Source organism: Xiphias gladius, chromosome 4 (genome assembly GCF_016859285.1).
Source record: "Xiphias gladius isolate SHS-SW01 ecotype Sanya breed wild chromosome 4, ASM1685928v1, whole genome shotgun sequence".
Lineage (NCBI taxonomy): Eukaryota > Metazoa > Chordata > Actinopteri > Istiophoriformes > Xiphiidae > Xiphias > Xiphias gladius.
The window spans coordinates 9,552,808-9,567,592 of record NC_053403.1 but is presented as its reverse complement, the minus strand read 5'-3'; the positions used below and the strand labels follow the sequence as shown (position 1 = coordinate 9,567,592).

At 40.2% G+C, this 14,785-nt stretch overlaps 2 protein-coding genes across 2 annotated transcripts; both read left to right on the top strand.

Annotated features, from left to right (window-relative positions):
• The first annotated feature begins 964 nt into the window (after positions 1-964).
• On the top strand, positions 965-3,788 carry LOC120789159 (syndecan-4-like). Its single transcript, XM_040125707.1, has 4 exons — positions 965-1,067; positions 2,804-2,888; positions 3,033-3,182; positions 3,265-3,788. Exons 1-4 carry the CDS (start codon positions 1,002-1,004, stop codon positions 3,387-3,389), a joined length of 426 nt encoding a protein of 141 aa, XP_039981641.1. The 5' UTR covers positions 965-1,001; the 3' UTR covers positions 3,390-3,788.
• A 976-nt stretch (positions 3,789-4,764) lies between these two features.
• Positions 4,765-14,054, top strand: laptm4a (lysosomal protein transmembrane 4 alpha). Its single transcript, XM_040125796.1, has 7 exons — positions 4,765-4,983; positions 7,434-7,539; positions 9,634-9,710; positions 10,859-10,981; positions 11,697-11,792; positions 12,154-12,252; positions 13,547-14,054. Exons 1-7 carry the CDS (start codon positions 4,810-4,812, stop codon positions 13,619-13,621), a joined length of 750 nt encoding a protein of 249 aa, XP_039981730.1. The 5' UTR covers positions 4,765-4,809; the 3' UTR covers positions 13,622-14,054.
• The last annotated feature ends 731 nt before the right edge of the window (positions 14,055-14,785 follow it).

Sequence of the window (14,785 nt, the reverse complement as noted above, 5' to 3'; positions counted from 1 at the left end):
TTCATGTTTTACTGTCTTACAAGATTGAATCAAAGTGTGTTTAATTTTATGAGGAAAAAAAAAAAAAGACCCTTTAATGTTAAGTGAGGAAAATTTCTACAAAGCCATTAAACGTAACTATGAATATGAAATGCAAACTACTTGTTTGCATTTTATATTCAGCCCCTTTAACAGGACGCATCTAATTCATCAGTGGTGCCCCCACTTGGTTTCCCAGTCACGTGGTCCGTTACACGGAGCTCAGCTCTGCGTAACCGAAGGGCTTCAGGTGACTGTGGTGGAGACGCACTCCAGCCCGCACCCCGAAGCAAAGTCCGGGAGAGTCCACTTTATCACTACCGTAAAACCTCTGGTCTGCTACATTTCAGGGGCAAACTTTGACCAGGTTTACAACGGCGCCACACTTACTTTTTAAAGTAAGATTATTTTTTTTTACATACAAAAAAAAGTGGATTATCTTCTAAAATATGGTGCATTGTTGCCGGTTAAAGTAACCAAAAGTCTGAAAAATTGGTTTTCAATGAGCTCCTCGTCGACCTGCCGCAACAGTAAAATACTGCAAGCGCATTCGTCCATCGATAGTAATAATCCATGAATGTAAAATACTGTACATCATATAAGAACCTCTTAACACAAACTATACAAGGGGAAAAAAATTTAACAGAAAGCCAAAATATTAGGGTGTCATCTGAGATGTACGTAAATCCTTCATATCGCCACTCAGTTTACTATTTTTAATCCCAGGATGTTTATTGGGGATCTGAGAGGTTTCAAGTTGAATATGTACTTTTTTTTTTTTCTTCTTCCATTTTTCTTTCAGGGAGGAAAAGGGACACGCACGGCTGCCTTCCCTCACCCCGCTCTCGGTGAAACACATGTCACCTGTGACCCAACCCCGGAGTCGGCGGCGGGCGGGGCGTCGCCGGCTCGAGGTCCTAGCCGGAGCACCTCGCGGAGGCTCCTGCGACCTGGGACGAGCTCGCCACCGGCCCACCTCAAACATGAGGGCGTCCTCGGCTGCGTCTCTGCTTCTAGCCCTGGGATTGATACATCCGGCCAACCTGTCGGTAAGTCATTCCCGGAGCCGGTTAGACGTCCGTTTTGGACGGTACGTGATTCTCGGCACCTCACCTTTTTTTTCCCCTCACTTCCTGATGTCAGCCGCGGGTCGTGTTACCGAGCCGTGACGGTAAATCTGGTTTCCATCCTAGGAGCTGAGTTTCAGACCCAACATCGTATACAGAGAACTGAAGATATTAAATTCCGTGTGTTTGGGCAGAGGACCTCACACTTCCCATTTTGTGGGTTTTTATACCTCTTACTCCTCTCTCTCCTTTTGGGCTTTTAGTAGAAAGGATTTATATTGAGAGGGGCAGAAAGCGAATTGCATTTTTTTCTTTTTTTTTCTTTTTTTTTATATATAGATTTTTAATAGTTCCACCAGTAGATATCTGTCACTATGGGCCTATCGGTAGTGGTGGAAGTGATCAATTCCTCAAGGAGGTCAAAGTAGAAACACCATGAAATGAAACATTCTCCACTACGAGAGAAAGAGTTCAAAATTTTGCATAAATTAAGAGTAAATAAATAAAAGCATGACCAGTAGGATTTACTTAAAGTATCAAGTACTCATTATTTAGAACGGCCCCTGTTTCCACTGCCTTCTCTTATCATCGGGTATATTATTTTACTGTTTTGTTATTACTGATGCACCAGCTTGTCTGATAACATTTCCAGTGGTAAACATTACCAAAGTGCACAACAGCAGGGCAGCACATAAGGATGCAGCATAATAACATCCCTTGAACCAGGAAGTAGCTGAGGGAAAATGTGGTGCGTTTTTTTTATTTTTTATTTTTCCTTACAGTATGAAAGTCCAGATTGTTCCAGGACGCGCAGAGCAACTTTCGTTCCTCACACGCACCCCATCCAATCTCTTGAGTTTCAAAATATTCACCCCCAGTTGGGCTTTAAAGCCTACTGTCGAATGTATGTAGCGTTTGCTTGATGAAGCACAGCAGCCCCAAGTCATGTATATTGGTGACAATGGATACAGGCCATTTTGTCCCCCCGTCAGAGAGTTTAGCTTGTGAATATCCGGAACAGTTTGTTCAATTTTAAATGCCTCATGTTTAAGAAAATATACCTTTCGGCGCCTCCAGACTTCACATAGTAAGTGCAAAGTAATATAATGGAACATGGACTGTCCACGGTAAAAGAGCCCTGGTGTGTTTTATAAGAGCTTTTTTAACTTTATCTTGTGCTCCTATACGCCTGTTCAAACACTGAAACAGTCCACAGAAATAGCTCCCACCAGAGAAGCTTTTCCCACACGTACTGCTCCCTCGGCTGTATTAAATGTTTCGAGTCCAAATTTGCTAACAATAGACTCTGCGTTTTTTCTACCTTTGCTGCTTTGCCAAACGGGTGGAGTGACGACGTCATTTGATCTGAGCCATACACTACTCATGACTTTTTATTGGTGACAACACTGTGATCACTTGCGTCATTATGGGTGTGTGAGCCAGTTTTAGGACTCTGTTACCTCAGGGGAACTTTGTGTCTGGGACATGATTCATTGCATTATTGCCCTCTCAAGGGCAATAAAGCAATTTATAAGTTTATAAATTATAATTAAAAATTTATTAATTATAGTCTACCTTAAGTTTCCTTCACTTGTTTTTTTTTTTTTTTTTTTTTACATATATCTAACAATAGGGCAGGAAAGAGCACTGTCCTGCTGTTGTGCAGCAGCCGTTCTTAATTTTAAATGTCCTCATTCATTTTTTCTCCATGAAATCAGTTTTCTGCCCTTCCTGAAGACTTGGAGGGCTCAGAGTATGACCAGGACAGTTCCGGATCTGGTTCAGGGGATTGGTCAGAACAAGGTAATACTTGGTACCATGTTCAATGACTATAAAACTGTTGATCTACAGAACATATTTGATGATCCGCTCTACATAGTACGCATTGTTTATCTCATCATTATTTCCCAAACTATGCACAGTATGATTCATGCGCCCCGTTTGCAGTCTCACCAGGCGAAATAACAAACACCCCGCATCGCCCCAAAAGCAAAGACCAGAACTTTGACGGTACCCACTGGCCTGCAAAAGACACTGAATCATATGTTATTATGGCAAACAGCAAGAGCTTCTTGGAGAACCAACAGATCTTTGCAGGTACCTTGCAGAATGGTACAGCGAATTTGACACAGGTACGCACTATGAATGAGTATTCTAACTCGGCAATTTTTCTTCACAGGTATCGTTGCCGGAGGATTAACAGGAGTGACACTGGCTGCAACACTGGTGGCAATATTAATCTACAAATGGCACAACAGAGATTATGGAGGATACATCCTGGGCAAGCACATCCGCAGGGAATAAGTTGTGCAACTGTCCACACTTCTGAAAAACTGTCACACCAATGTTGATGAAGCTACCAGGCTAATTTCCCTACCTTGGGGAGCCACTGTAAATTCATTCTTTCCTCAGATTTTTTGGGGGGCTGCACAGGGAAACAGAGTTATTCTCGCACTGAATGCAAATCATCTGTTGTCGTTTATTGATAATTTATTTATTGATATGCTCAAATATGAGGAATTGTCTTAATCTGATGACATTTCCGTTGCTTATCTTTTACAAAGCTTTGAAAATTGCTTCATTTTTACCCAGGGCCGTAGTACTGTAGCTACCGTAGAGGATGCAGAGGCCATGTCCTCTGTATTTTAACTGACTTGATGTTTTGCTACTATGTGTTACTTTGATTTTTTTTTTTTTTTTTTTGTGGAAATCAGATGCTAGGAACAGTCTGCCAAGATAATGATCAGGAAACTTCATTGAAATTGTAGAAAAATTTTTGCAATTCATGCCTCGGATACATTGTGTCAGATCCTGTGGCAGAACCAATGAAAAAAAAAGGCTTTATGTGAATACTTTATAAATTAATTATGAAATAATTCACTTTTATGCTGCACTTTAATTAAAAAGTAAGACCTAAAATCACTTTTCACAAAATTTGTCTCAAAATGATCAAATACAAACCATAAGCCTACATGTTAGTGATTTTTTTTTTTTTTCAAACCGATGATTAAAAAACCTCCTCTTTTAACGTGTCACAATAGGAAAAGTGTAGATAGTAAAATGAATACTGGATAAATGTCCTTGTAGCTGCTTGAGTTTCAGGGTCTTGGTGCTGTGGACACCGGCTCACTGTCACTCTCTGATGGCTTCTCCGGGACTCTTGAGTGGAGCAGAGCCGTCGTTGGTGTTTCAAGTGAAGTTATAAGTGATACCAAAATGTCTGCGGTGAAAAGGCAGCCCTCGCCCTCTCTAAGCTGCGCACAGGACTAATGAGCGACTGGCATTTCCGCGATCCTACAGCCCTGATTGCACCAAAAAACATATTTGACCCGCTGCGTTAAGTATGGAAACCTCAGTTAGCTGAATAAGTCATGAGATATTAATTAAGAAACTCATTTGCGGTCGGATAGTAAATATCAGTTACACCGATTAGGTAATGGCGATCGGCTGCTACAGTGTAACACGTCGTGTTGCCTTTGTACTCTACCTGCCATAAAATAATTTTGTAACTATTTTTGTATTGTATAATTATTAATAGAAATAAAAACAAACTAATTGAAACTCCTGTCGTCGAAAGCTAAGCCTGGTCCCCGCCTCTTCCTCCCCGTCACAGCGTTTGTTTTTATCCACGGTGTAGCGCAGCTCGTCAGGGGAGGGGAGCGGGGGAGCAGGGGAGCAGGGGAGCAGGGGTGGGCGTTCCTGCGTGTTCGTTGGCTGACTTTGGATGCCGAGAAGCTTTTTCTCCCGTTCACGACCAGCGGCTCTCCCGATGTTTCTGCCTACCCTCGTGGAGGACATGCATCATTTTAAGCCTAGTCGAGACAGACTGTACACCACTAGGTGTTGTGGATGTTGCCATGTCCGGACGGGGACCATCATCCTGGGGACATGGTACATGGTAAGTAAAATGGTGAAGGAATGGAGGGAGGGGGGCGAGAGGGTGGTTTAGTCCGCTAATGGAAGCTAATGCTGTCAATCAGTTGGGTTAAGTTCGCTAAAGTAGCAAGTAACGTAATGAATACGAACCACACAGCAGCAAACAGCTTCTGAAATGTTTTATAAGTGTTACCAGGAACTCCAGTGTTAGCTATATGTTAGTTTTGACTATTTTAAAACAGCCGTTACGTGCCAAGTTAACGGCAACAGAAGGCTAGCATTAGCAGTAGCCGGCTATCATTTTGGGTTTGGATAAATGCTTCTCTCCGTGCTCTCTCAACCTTGAAAATGCGGTATTAAAACTGATAACAGACGAATTTTATGTATCAGCTCCTGGTCAAATGGAGTCTGAAAGTAATAATAATTTTTTTTTTTTTTTTTTTAAAGTGACATTTGGCTTGGATAGCACATTTAGCTAGCCGAGTCTGGGCTGACGTGACGGTTGTCAAATCGCAAGAAGATGAAGTTTGGTTAGGAAAAAATCCGCAGTAAGATAAATTTCTATGAACAGGACGCAGAGTTAAATCACGTCCTCTTTGTTGGAAGTCACTTAGTTCAGACTGTGATCGCAGGTTAAATTGGGGAGCTGTATTTCATAGGCAAGCTGCAGCATCTGACTGTTGGCCGCCGTTGTCTTCTGCACATTATGTTACTGCAGCTCTGTAAACTCACAGCTGGTTTAATCCCCTTCTCGTTTCCTCGCGTCAAAAACAGATGTGTCTGGGTTTTGTTGCGTGTTCAAATCTTCGATTTTTGTCAGCTGGACAATTTTTTACACACAAAAAACAGTTGAGCCATGTCCCCCTGTTTCCACTAAGAGTCGTTTTTCACAGTGACTGTAGAACTCTCCAGCTTGTCTACAGTTGACGTTAAAATCTAACACAACAACAACAAACAGATAAATGGCTCCTAAGTGACCGGGCTGGGACATAAAGTGTAACTGCTGCATTTAGGAGAGGCTCGTAATTTGGTGCATGGTGCCAGCTATTGTAACAAGTGGATAGTCATTAACTTGAGGAGATTTTCTTCTGTGCTCAAGCTCTGGTTTGCTGGTAAAATTATGTAAAAACAAGGCACAATGGATTGAAAACAGTTTCTTCCACCTTCAAGTAATAGTTTCAATGCAGTGGCAGACTCGGGGACTTCCTAAAGCTTAATGTTACTCAGCGAGCTTGCATTTTAGTCATTTTTGGGGAATATTTCGTTCGTGTTTGTTACTCTCGTTTGAAGTGAAGAGAAGGAAGAATCATCAAAAATCCTCTCCTTCACTAATGACACTGTAACGCCAAGCCTTTAAGCCTTATTTGGTAGTTGTTAGGACAGCTGCTAAAAAAACGGAACATAGTTGCTGATAGATGATGTTACAGCTTAACTGTGGTTCCAGGCAGGCAAGGCTGCTTCCCCATAAACCACAGCCTAAACGCACTGGTTTAGGCTGTTCAAGTGATAATTGCTTTTACCCAGTTGTACCAAGTGTCACTTGCACACTACAGAGCTTAATCTCACAGTGTTTATGTTGTCTTCACTTAAATAACCAGGATTGACCTTCACCAGTATTTCTTTAATCTCTACTTTCTTCATCTTGAAGTTGTCTGACTATATAAACCGATAAACACAAATGGCCTGATCACTAAACAATACTTTTCTGAAGTCAAATCCATCCCACAGGATCAGACCTTTGTTGCAGCACTTGTAGTTTTGTGATGTTGTGACTTGGTTGAATATTATATGGGATGTTGGCCTTGTGGGATATCTTTACACTAACATTTTCTTTCATTTAAGACATCTTTAGTTTCACTTCTCAGAAGTTAGTTTCATGTTTAACGGGTTATTCCATTCTTTTTTTTGTATAGCACATTAACTTCATATTACATACATTTTTACAACATTACCAAATATTCTCGTAACATACAATTTTATTTTCTTTCTTCCAGGTAAACGTTGGTTTCACTTAAATATATATATTTTTTCACAGTTTTTAGAATTGATTATCTGTTGTATGAATTAGATTTTTTTTTTTTTCAATGACATATTATATCTTGTGAATGCAGTGCATTTTGGCATGAATGCTTGAGTGTCTTTGACATTTTCCTCCTCACGACTGTGTTGCCACATAATGATAAAGCAAACTTGGAAAAAAAAAGGATGATGAATTGTTCACTGTGGTATTGCCTATCACATGCATGTGTCTGCAAAGTTGATTTTCATACAGTACTGATATGAACTGAAACAAGTGGCTGCTGGGAAGAGAGGTACTCAATCTAAAACATATTCCAATCCATATATTGAAAATGTTGTTAATCATGTGAAGGATACACAATTTATAGTTGATGTGCTACGACATGCCAAATTTCTCCCAGAGTCCTTTTTAAAAAAAAAAGCTTCAATCTGTTTCCTCCTTCCTCTCCTCAGGTTGTCAACCTGTTGATGGGCATCTTGCTGACCGTAGCGGTGACCCACCCAGAGAACGTGCCCACCATCGACTTGCAATATGAGGTCATCTCCAACAGGATGTCTGGTAAGCTGTGAAATCTGCATAAGCATTGCTGTAAGGGCTAATAAACTGCATTGTAAAAAGAATTACATTGTATTCACTTTATCATGCATTTACACTACAGCTGCAGCAATCAGTCGATCAACAGAAATTTAATCTGCAACTATTTTGATAATTGATACATAATTTAAAAAAAATTTTAAGCACAAATGTGGAAAATTCTCTGGATGCAGCTTCTCCAGTGTGAGTATTTGTTGATTTTGTCTGTTTTATGTACTTGTAAACTGATAATAAACTGAAATACATCAGATTATATCAACAAGGACTCTAGGAAAATGGGTAGAAAATTGATATTATTCACTATTTTCTGATGTTTTAAAGCAATTTCATCGATTAATGGAGAAAATAGTCTGCAGATTAATCGATAATAAAAGTAACTGTTAGCTGCTCCCCTAATTTAATCACACTCAGCCCATTCTGTTGTGGTGGACCTTTGAACTGTACTCTGTCCTGATGATGACGGTGCATTGCCCATTGTAACATCACTGGATATATAGTATTATCATTGTTTTTTTCAGTGTGTAGCTGCTTTTTCTTTTTAGGGCCTTTCACTAAACCATGGGCTGCTGTGTGATTCATCTTCCACAGGGAGCACAACAACCCCCCACTGACCGCTAAACAAAACAACTAATGGGGACAACAGGACAATGCTGTGTTGTTTACATCTCGTTTGAAAATGTTGTTATTGGTGCGATTCCACTGCGTTCCTTTGTATTTCCTCAAGGATTTAAGTTTGTCCTATGTGTTTGTGTTTGTATGTGCCAGGGCACGGCTGGTAGGACTGTGAGGGTTCCTTTCTTTCTAGTTGGGGTTTTTTTTCGTTGGTTGGCTTGGTGAAGGCCTTTGCATTTTTCTGAAACAGTAATTCAGCAGGATAGGAGAGGAAACAACGGCGGTGGGTTGACCTTCCAACAGCAGGCTCATGCCAGCACACAGGGCAGTGGAGGATGTCCGCAGTCTGCAGAGACAATGTTAGCATTCAGACTGGCTCAGTTATCCTTACTCATGATTATTAGTCCAGCTTCATCAGGCTGCACTCATTTTACTTCACAATCTAGGTCGTGTTTATGAATTTAACTGATAGAGAAAACATGTGAAAATGGTCTTTGGCATGGCGTGAAAAAATATTGTCCGGTTGCAGTCTTTCCAATGTGAGGATTTTCTGCTCTTCTTGATCTTATCTGATAGTAAACAGAAAATCTCAGCTCTTGAATGCTGAAGACATCACATTGTGCTGCAAAGGTTAATTTTTTCCCCAACATTTTCTAGATCAAACAATTAATCAGTTAATCCAGTAAGTAATCGGCAGATAAATTAATGATGAAAAGGACCTTAAGTTGCAGCCCTATTCAAAAATAATCAGATTTAATAATTGATTGGGCTTTTTTTTTTTTTGAAAATTTGGAATAAAATATATATTTTAATGGACAAAAATCCACAAGGATTGAAGTTTATGTTTTACACGTAATAAAAGTGGTACTTTTATCAGCTCCAACATACTCTTCATAGTCATGATTTGATGGATATCAGAGTTTAACCCTGTGTGAATTTTGTTTTCAGTAGCCACGAGAGGAGCTCCAGACAGTCTTCTGACAGATTCAAACATTGATTTACATGTTGTTCTGCTTGAGCTACTGAATTAACAGAGAATTGTGTCTGAGCTGCATTGCTGCGGTAGCTTTCTCACAAGCACCATCTCTCCAGTGCAAAAGGCAGAACAGTTTGAGGAAGCGAGAGACTGAGTGATGGAGGGAAAAGAGGATATGAAAGACAGGCCTTTTAATTATCTCAGACTGAGTTTCATTGCTGCGGAAAGAGGGAAGCTTAATGCTCCCCAGAGTTGGCCTTTAAAACAGAGTTGGTTAGAAAGACAGAGGCCCTGGAAACTATTGACTTACACTGTATGCAAATCCCAGCTGCTTCAAAGAGCACACAGGCAAATACCCATTCATCCACACTCACTATACATTTACGTTTAAGGCTAAAGCTAAAATAAAATTATGATAAGTCTTTGCCTGCATTTGGTAATTTTATTTGTTGTCACTTTGTCCCGTACAGAGAATGCCTGTGTTGGATTTGCCATCTCTCTGCTGATGCTCACTATCAGTGCCATGATGGTGTATGGAGCCATTACTGTAAGTGTGCACCATAGATATGGTGCCTTTTTTTTAAATTCTCTTGACAGCACGGTTTTTTTATGCAAATATTTAATCCCAAATATGCGTGCATAAAAGAGCATTGCTTTCAAGTTGTATAATAATAGCACCAGAGTTAAGTAAGTAAGAGGTAACAGGAAAAATCAAAGCACCCTCCTCTTTTTTTTGAACTACAGTACATTTTAGCTGAATGTTTAAAATAATCCTGCAGCAGTGGGGGTAGCACACAATGCTGTGTTCTCACTGCTTGTCATCTTTACCTCACAGGCCTGCCTGATGGCATCAAGACCGACAGGTTTGATAGCATTTTGACGTGGACCTGCTAAGCTGCAAGTTGGGATGACTGCACAGTTAAATTATGACACAAATCTGCCGGCTGGGTACTCTGTGCATGCCGGTTATTTATGCTTTAGCTGTGCAAGTACACGCTCCCAGACAAATGTAGTTACTCTTTTCAGTATAGTGTGGCAGTGCAGCGCCACTGTTGGTATAGTGTCCTGGTGAATTACCCCTCAATGGTTGAACGACGATCATAACTGCCAAAGATATTCAGTACTTTGCTACATAATGTAGAAATGGAGAGTGAAGTAGATTTTTGTCAAGGCTGGAGTACACTGTGCTTTTGGTAGAAAAATCACCCAGAATGCCCGTAGAGTGTCTTGTGAAGAGACAAAGTAAAAGGACCCCATTGCTTTTTTTCAAACTTCTCTCTGTATTTGTTACAGTCTGACTAATAAACACATTTTCAATGTCAGCTCTTCCTGTTTCTGTGAGCAGGCTGTTTTCATTTACCCCAAACCACATCTGAAGGTGCAGCCTGAGCAATAGGAAGAATGTTTTCAGGATGGGAAAATTCGGATTAGACATTTAAACCAAGAAAACCAAGGTTGGATTTTTTTACTTGGTACACTAATGAAAAACTAAGTGTTTCTTTCTGCTCAGGATGTGAGTTCATCCTCAGCTGTAGGACATGTAGATGTAATAAAACCTACCCACATGTAAGAATGTTAATTCAAGACAAGTGTGCAGAGATAAGGTTGAAAAAGGGCAACATAGTTCTTTCTATCTCAAATCATATACTCACCAATGCTGAGTCATCTTTCTCCACCTGTTTTTGATTTCCTCAGCATCGCGATGGCTGGCTCATCCCGTTTTTCTGCTACCAGCTGTTTGACTTTGCTCTGAGCTGCCTGGTGGCCATCAGTTCTCTCACCTACCTACCCAGGATCAAGGACTACCTGGACCAGCTGGTCAGTCCCAGCAGTCCACACTCTCATACAGTTGACATTATCGGACTCAAACAAATGACTCAATCGTCCTGCCTCCCCCATGTTAATTTTATTACAGAGAATCCTGACAACACTCCACATACAGTATTTGTAAGCAGTTACAGAATACACAGTTCTGTAACTGTATTAACGGTATTAATTTTACCAAAAAGAAATACCAATTTATTTAGTAGAGTATTTAATAGAGTATAAAAGAGTATTTCGTCCTAGTTATTTAAAGTAGGACTAAAGGTAGGAGTTAAGTTATTCCAATTTTAATGTGAATTATGGTCCTACAAATTCACAAATTGTTTCCTTAAACAAAATGACACTGTTAACATTTTAGAGTAGGATTCCATGTTTACAGAAACTGAGGAGAAAAAAGCAAATGAGCTGCTGACTATGCTGCTGTCAAGTCCCTCAAACTAATTAGGAAAGTAGTAGCAAACTACATTATTTCCACAGCAAATTCTTTTTTTTTTTTCTAATTTTTTCTAAATCAAAAAGAAATACGTTAAATTCCCAGATCTATTGTTATTTTTTTAAAATAATGAAAGGGTGCCACCTATAACCTTTTGCTGTTACAGCAGCACCAAGCCCCCATGGAGATCGTTAAGTTTTTTCTTCTTGATTCAGTGGTAGCGTTGATGGTGATGTGGGTTGATTATCTGACATTGCCTGTTCTTTTCCTCCTCAGCCGGATTTCCCATACAAAGATAACCTCCTCTCTCTGGACTCCAGCTGCCTGCTGCTCTTTGTGCTGGTCTTCTTTGCCTTCCTCATCATCCTCAAGGTGAAACTATCGGTTATTCAAAGTCAAACCTTGGATATTCAGTCCATTGGTTCTTTTAATTAAAGTCCTCCTAAAGCAAATCTAATATAAAAAAGGAATGAAATATGGTAAAATGAGAAAACTGATATGAAGTACAGGGGTGAGTTCAAGACACAGTTTGCTGAGCTAGGAAATTGCTAACATATTTCTGTTTACCAACCATACTGATGCTGTCATATTTGCATTTTTTGTTGTGTATTTAACTTGCAGAAATGTGGTTTATGGTTTAGCAAATTTAAGGATTGAAGTGGTTTACTGATGGTTTAATGACGAAGCCTGATTCAACTCTAAAAATCCAAATGCGTATTTCTCTGCTTTGCAGGCTTACTTGATCAACTGTGTGTGGAACTGCTACAAGTACATCAACAACAGGAACATGCCAGAAATTGCTGTTTACAATGCCTTTGAGACCCCTCCCCAGGTATGACAGCTACCTGTGATACCCTTTTGATTGACCCTTACAATTTTTGAGTAGCACCTACTGTCACGAAAACACTGTCACTTGACACATATGCCGCAAAATGTAATGCCTAAGTGAAGCCAGCAGGTGGCGTGCCGTCCACACACTGACAGTCTGAAAAGCCAAAAGAGGAAAGCACTTGAACAAAGTTTATGAGTTTACCATGTAAGGGGAAAAACATTTATTGCCTTCTAAATTTAGAAAAAGACTGAAAATACACAATCCACGGCTCATTGTTTTTTCTTCATTGCCAGTTTCAACAGATTTTCACCAGTAAAAAACTTCGGAAGATGTTCAAACATTTCACACATATTTTCCCTCACATCAAAAAGTTGTTTAGCACCGTTTACATTAAACTGAGTGCTCTCCTTGTGAAGTAAACTCAGAATTAGGTTTGAAACTAGTTCAGTGACTGTTTGATATGTAAAATGGCTGAAAAATTGTGCAAAATGTCAATTACAATTACCCAAAGCCTAAGTTGGCATATTTAAATTAAAAACCCAAAGATATTCAGTTTACTATCATAGAAATCTAAAAAAAAAAAAAACCCAGCAAACATCACATTTGAGAGGTAACAACCAGGTCATTTTTTGCTTTTTGAAAAATGACTTTTCACCATTAAAAATAAACACAGCGACTGGTCTGGTTTCTGCCAGAGACTCAGTAATGACTGAAAAGGCAGACAGGAGCGACTTCTACTGCTGGGATTTGAAATAATGTAGTGCTGGTGCCATCAGTTTGGGACAGCAGACTCTGGCTTCTTTACACTCGGTGGGATGGTAACATCACCTTTTCAGATGGTGGAAAAGGTTTGTTGTGTTTCCTGGCCTCGACGGCACAGGTCGCCTGCCTATCTCGCAGCAGATATCGCTCTGCTGTATATCCAGCTTTACAAATCCACACCTTTTTCCAAATCACTAATGCTGTGTGACCTTTTTTAGCCACAATGTCCTCGTCTTGTGCGGACGTCTGACTCTCCACAAGGTCGCTCGTTCTTACGTTTCCAACAACATGTGTTTCCTTGTTTTGGCCTTAAATGTGTCCACTACATTATGCTATTGCTGTAGCCTGATAGAGCGATTGTACAGATAGACAGTTGTCATTATTCACTCATTAGTTTATGATTGTAATTGTGGGATTGTTTTTTTGGGGTTTTTTTTTCGTGATAATTATCAACATTGTTTTATGGCCCAGCCCTACAGTACAGTGCCAGTCTAAACAGCTTCTATGTTTTTTTTTTTTTCTTCTTCTCTAGTACATCCTGCCCACTTACGAGATGGCAATGAAGATGCCAGAGAAGGAACCACCTCCCCCTTACATGCCCGCTTAAGCGTCAGCACCAGTTGTTGTCAAAACACACAGTGAAACACATATGCACACACACACACTCATTATATTGCATTCTTACATTCCCTCACTAACCCTTTCCGAACACCATTACGCCCTTACCCCCCCCCCACCACCTACTGTGTATGTGTAAGGCCACTGAAGACGCTTCGTTCAACCCCAACCGCCGTATTTCTTAAGAGTGTCAATAGAGGTGTGAGAGGAGAAACGTGGGAAAGACTGAGATTTGTGTGAAATAAAGAAATGAATGAATGAATGTGATTATTGAAGATCAATGGAAGATACCAGCCCGTTTTCCCTCTGGCCTTTTTTATGTCTTATTAAAAGGGATACATGTGAAAATTAAATTGCTTGAAATGCTCTCATCAATCCAGCGCCATCCTGTCTATAGATTGATATATGAATTGTAAAAAAAACAAAACAAAACAAAAAAAAACTACAATGACAATCCACTTATTATAGCTGTTATTGTTGAATTGTTTTACTTTTCCCCCAAATTATTAATATCTAGACTATTCCATCTCAGTCTTGAGCGGAGTTTGTAGCGCTTTTTTTTTTGCCTGTTATTTATTTAGCTTTGCCGTGGTTCAGTTCACCCCGACCCCCCTGTTACTTTCCTCACTCTCTGCTGCCCTGATGTGTTAGCAAAGCTAATGGATAGTTTACCCCGCTGAATCTGAGAGAGAGACGGAAAACAGCAGAGGGCGCCGATGGTAGGTCATCGTCTCTGCTTCTTTCTCACCTGACATCTGGAGCGAAGAGCGAGTCTTCTGCAAAATAGCCGCATGCTTATCAACCCTCCTGTCCCCCATTGCTTTACTGGTAATATGTTTTTATCCTAGTGGAAATACATTTGACTTCAATAAACATTTCAGAAAATGTATATCTCCATTTGACTCTTTTTTTTTTTTCATGTCATATGCTGAAGTAATAGCAATAGAAAAGGGCTGTGAGGACCTGTTGTGTTGACAAAAACAATCTTCGCTCCAGCTCAGACATCTGCTTACAGCTGTTCAGGAGTTTTTAGTTATCTCACATGATTCATTAGCAGATTGAGTTTGCACTGTTGTCATGAGAGCAGAAATGCCGCCGCGTACCGTGGCCCGCAGGTCAGGTCCCACCTTCGGATTGGGCGGCGAGTTTTGAC

Bases quoted from the DNA above. Each gene is read 5' to 3' on its own strand.
- laptm4a (XM_040125796.1), top strand. From the start codon at position 4,810: ATGCCGAGAAGCTTTTTCTCCCGTTCACGACCAGCGGCTCTCCCGATG. The intron at 9,711-10,858 runs GTAAGTGTGCAC...TGATTTCCTCAG, and splicing joins TGGTGTATGGAGCCATTACT to CATCGCGATGGCTGGCTCAT. The intron at 10,982-11,696 runs GTCAGTCCCAGC...TTTCCTCCTCAG, and splicing joins AGGACTACCTGGACCAGCTG to CCGGATTTCCCATACAAAGA.
- LOC120789159 (XM_040125707.1), top strand. From the start codon at position 1,002: ATGAGGGCGTCCTCGGCTGCGTCTCTGCTTCTAGCCCTGGGATTGATA. The intron at 1,068-2,803 runs GTAAGTCATTCC...CCATGAAATCAG, and splicing joins TACATCCGGCCAACCTGTCG to TTTTCTGCCCTTCCTGAAGA. The intron at 3,183-3,264 runs GTACCTTGCAGA...TTTTCTTCACAG, and splicing joins GAACCAACAGATCTTTGCAG to GTATCGTTGCCGGAGGATTA.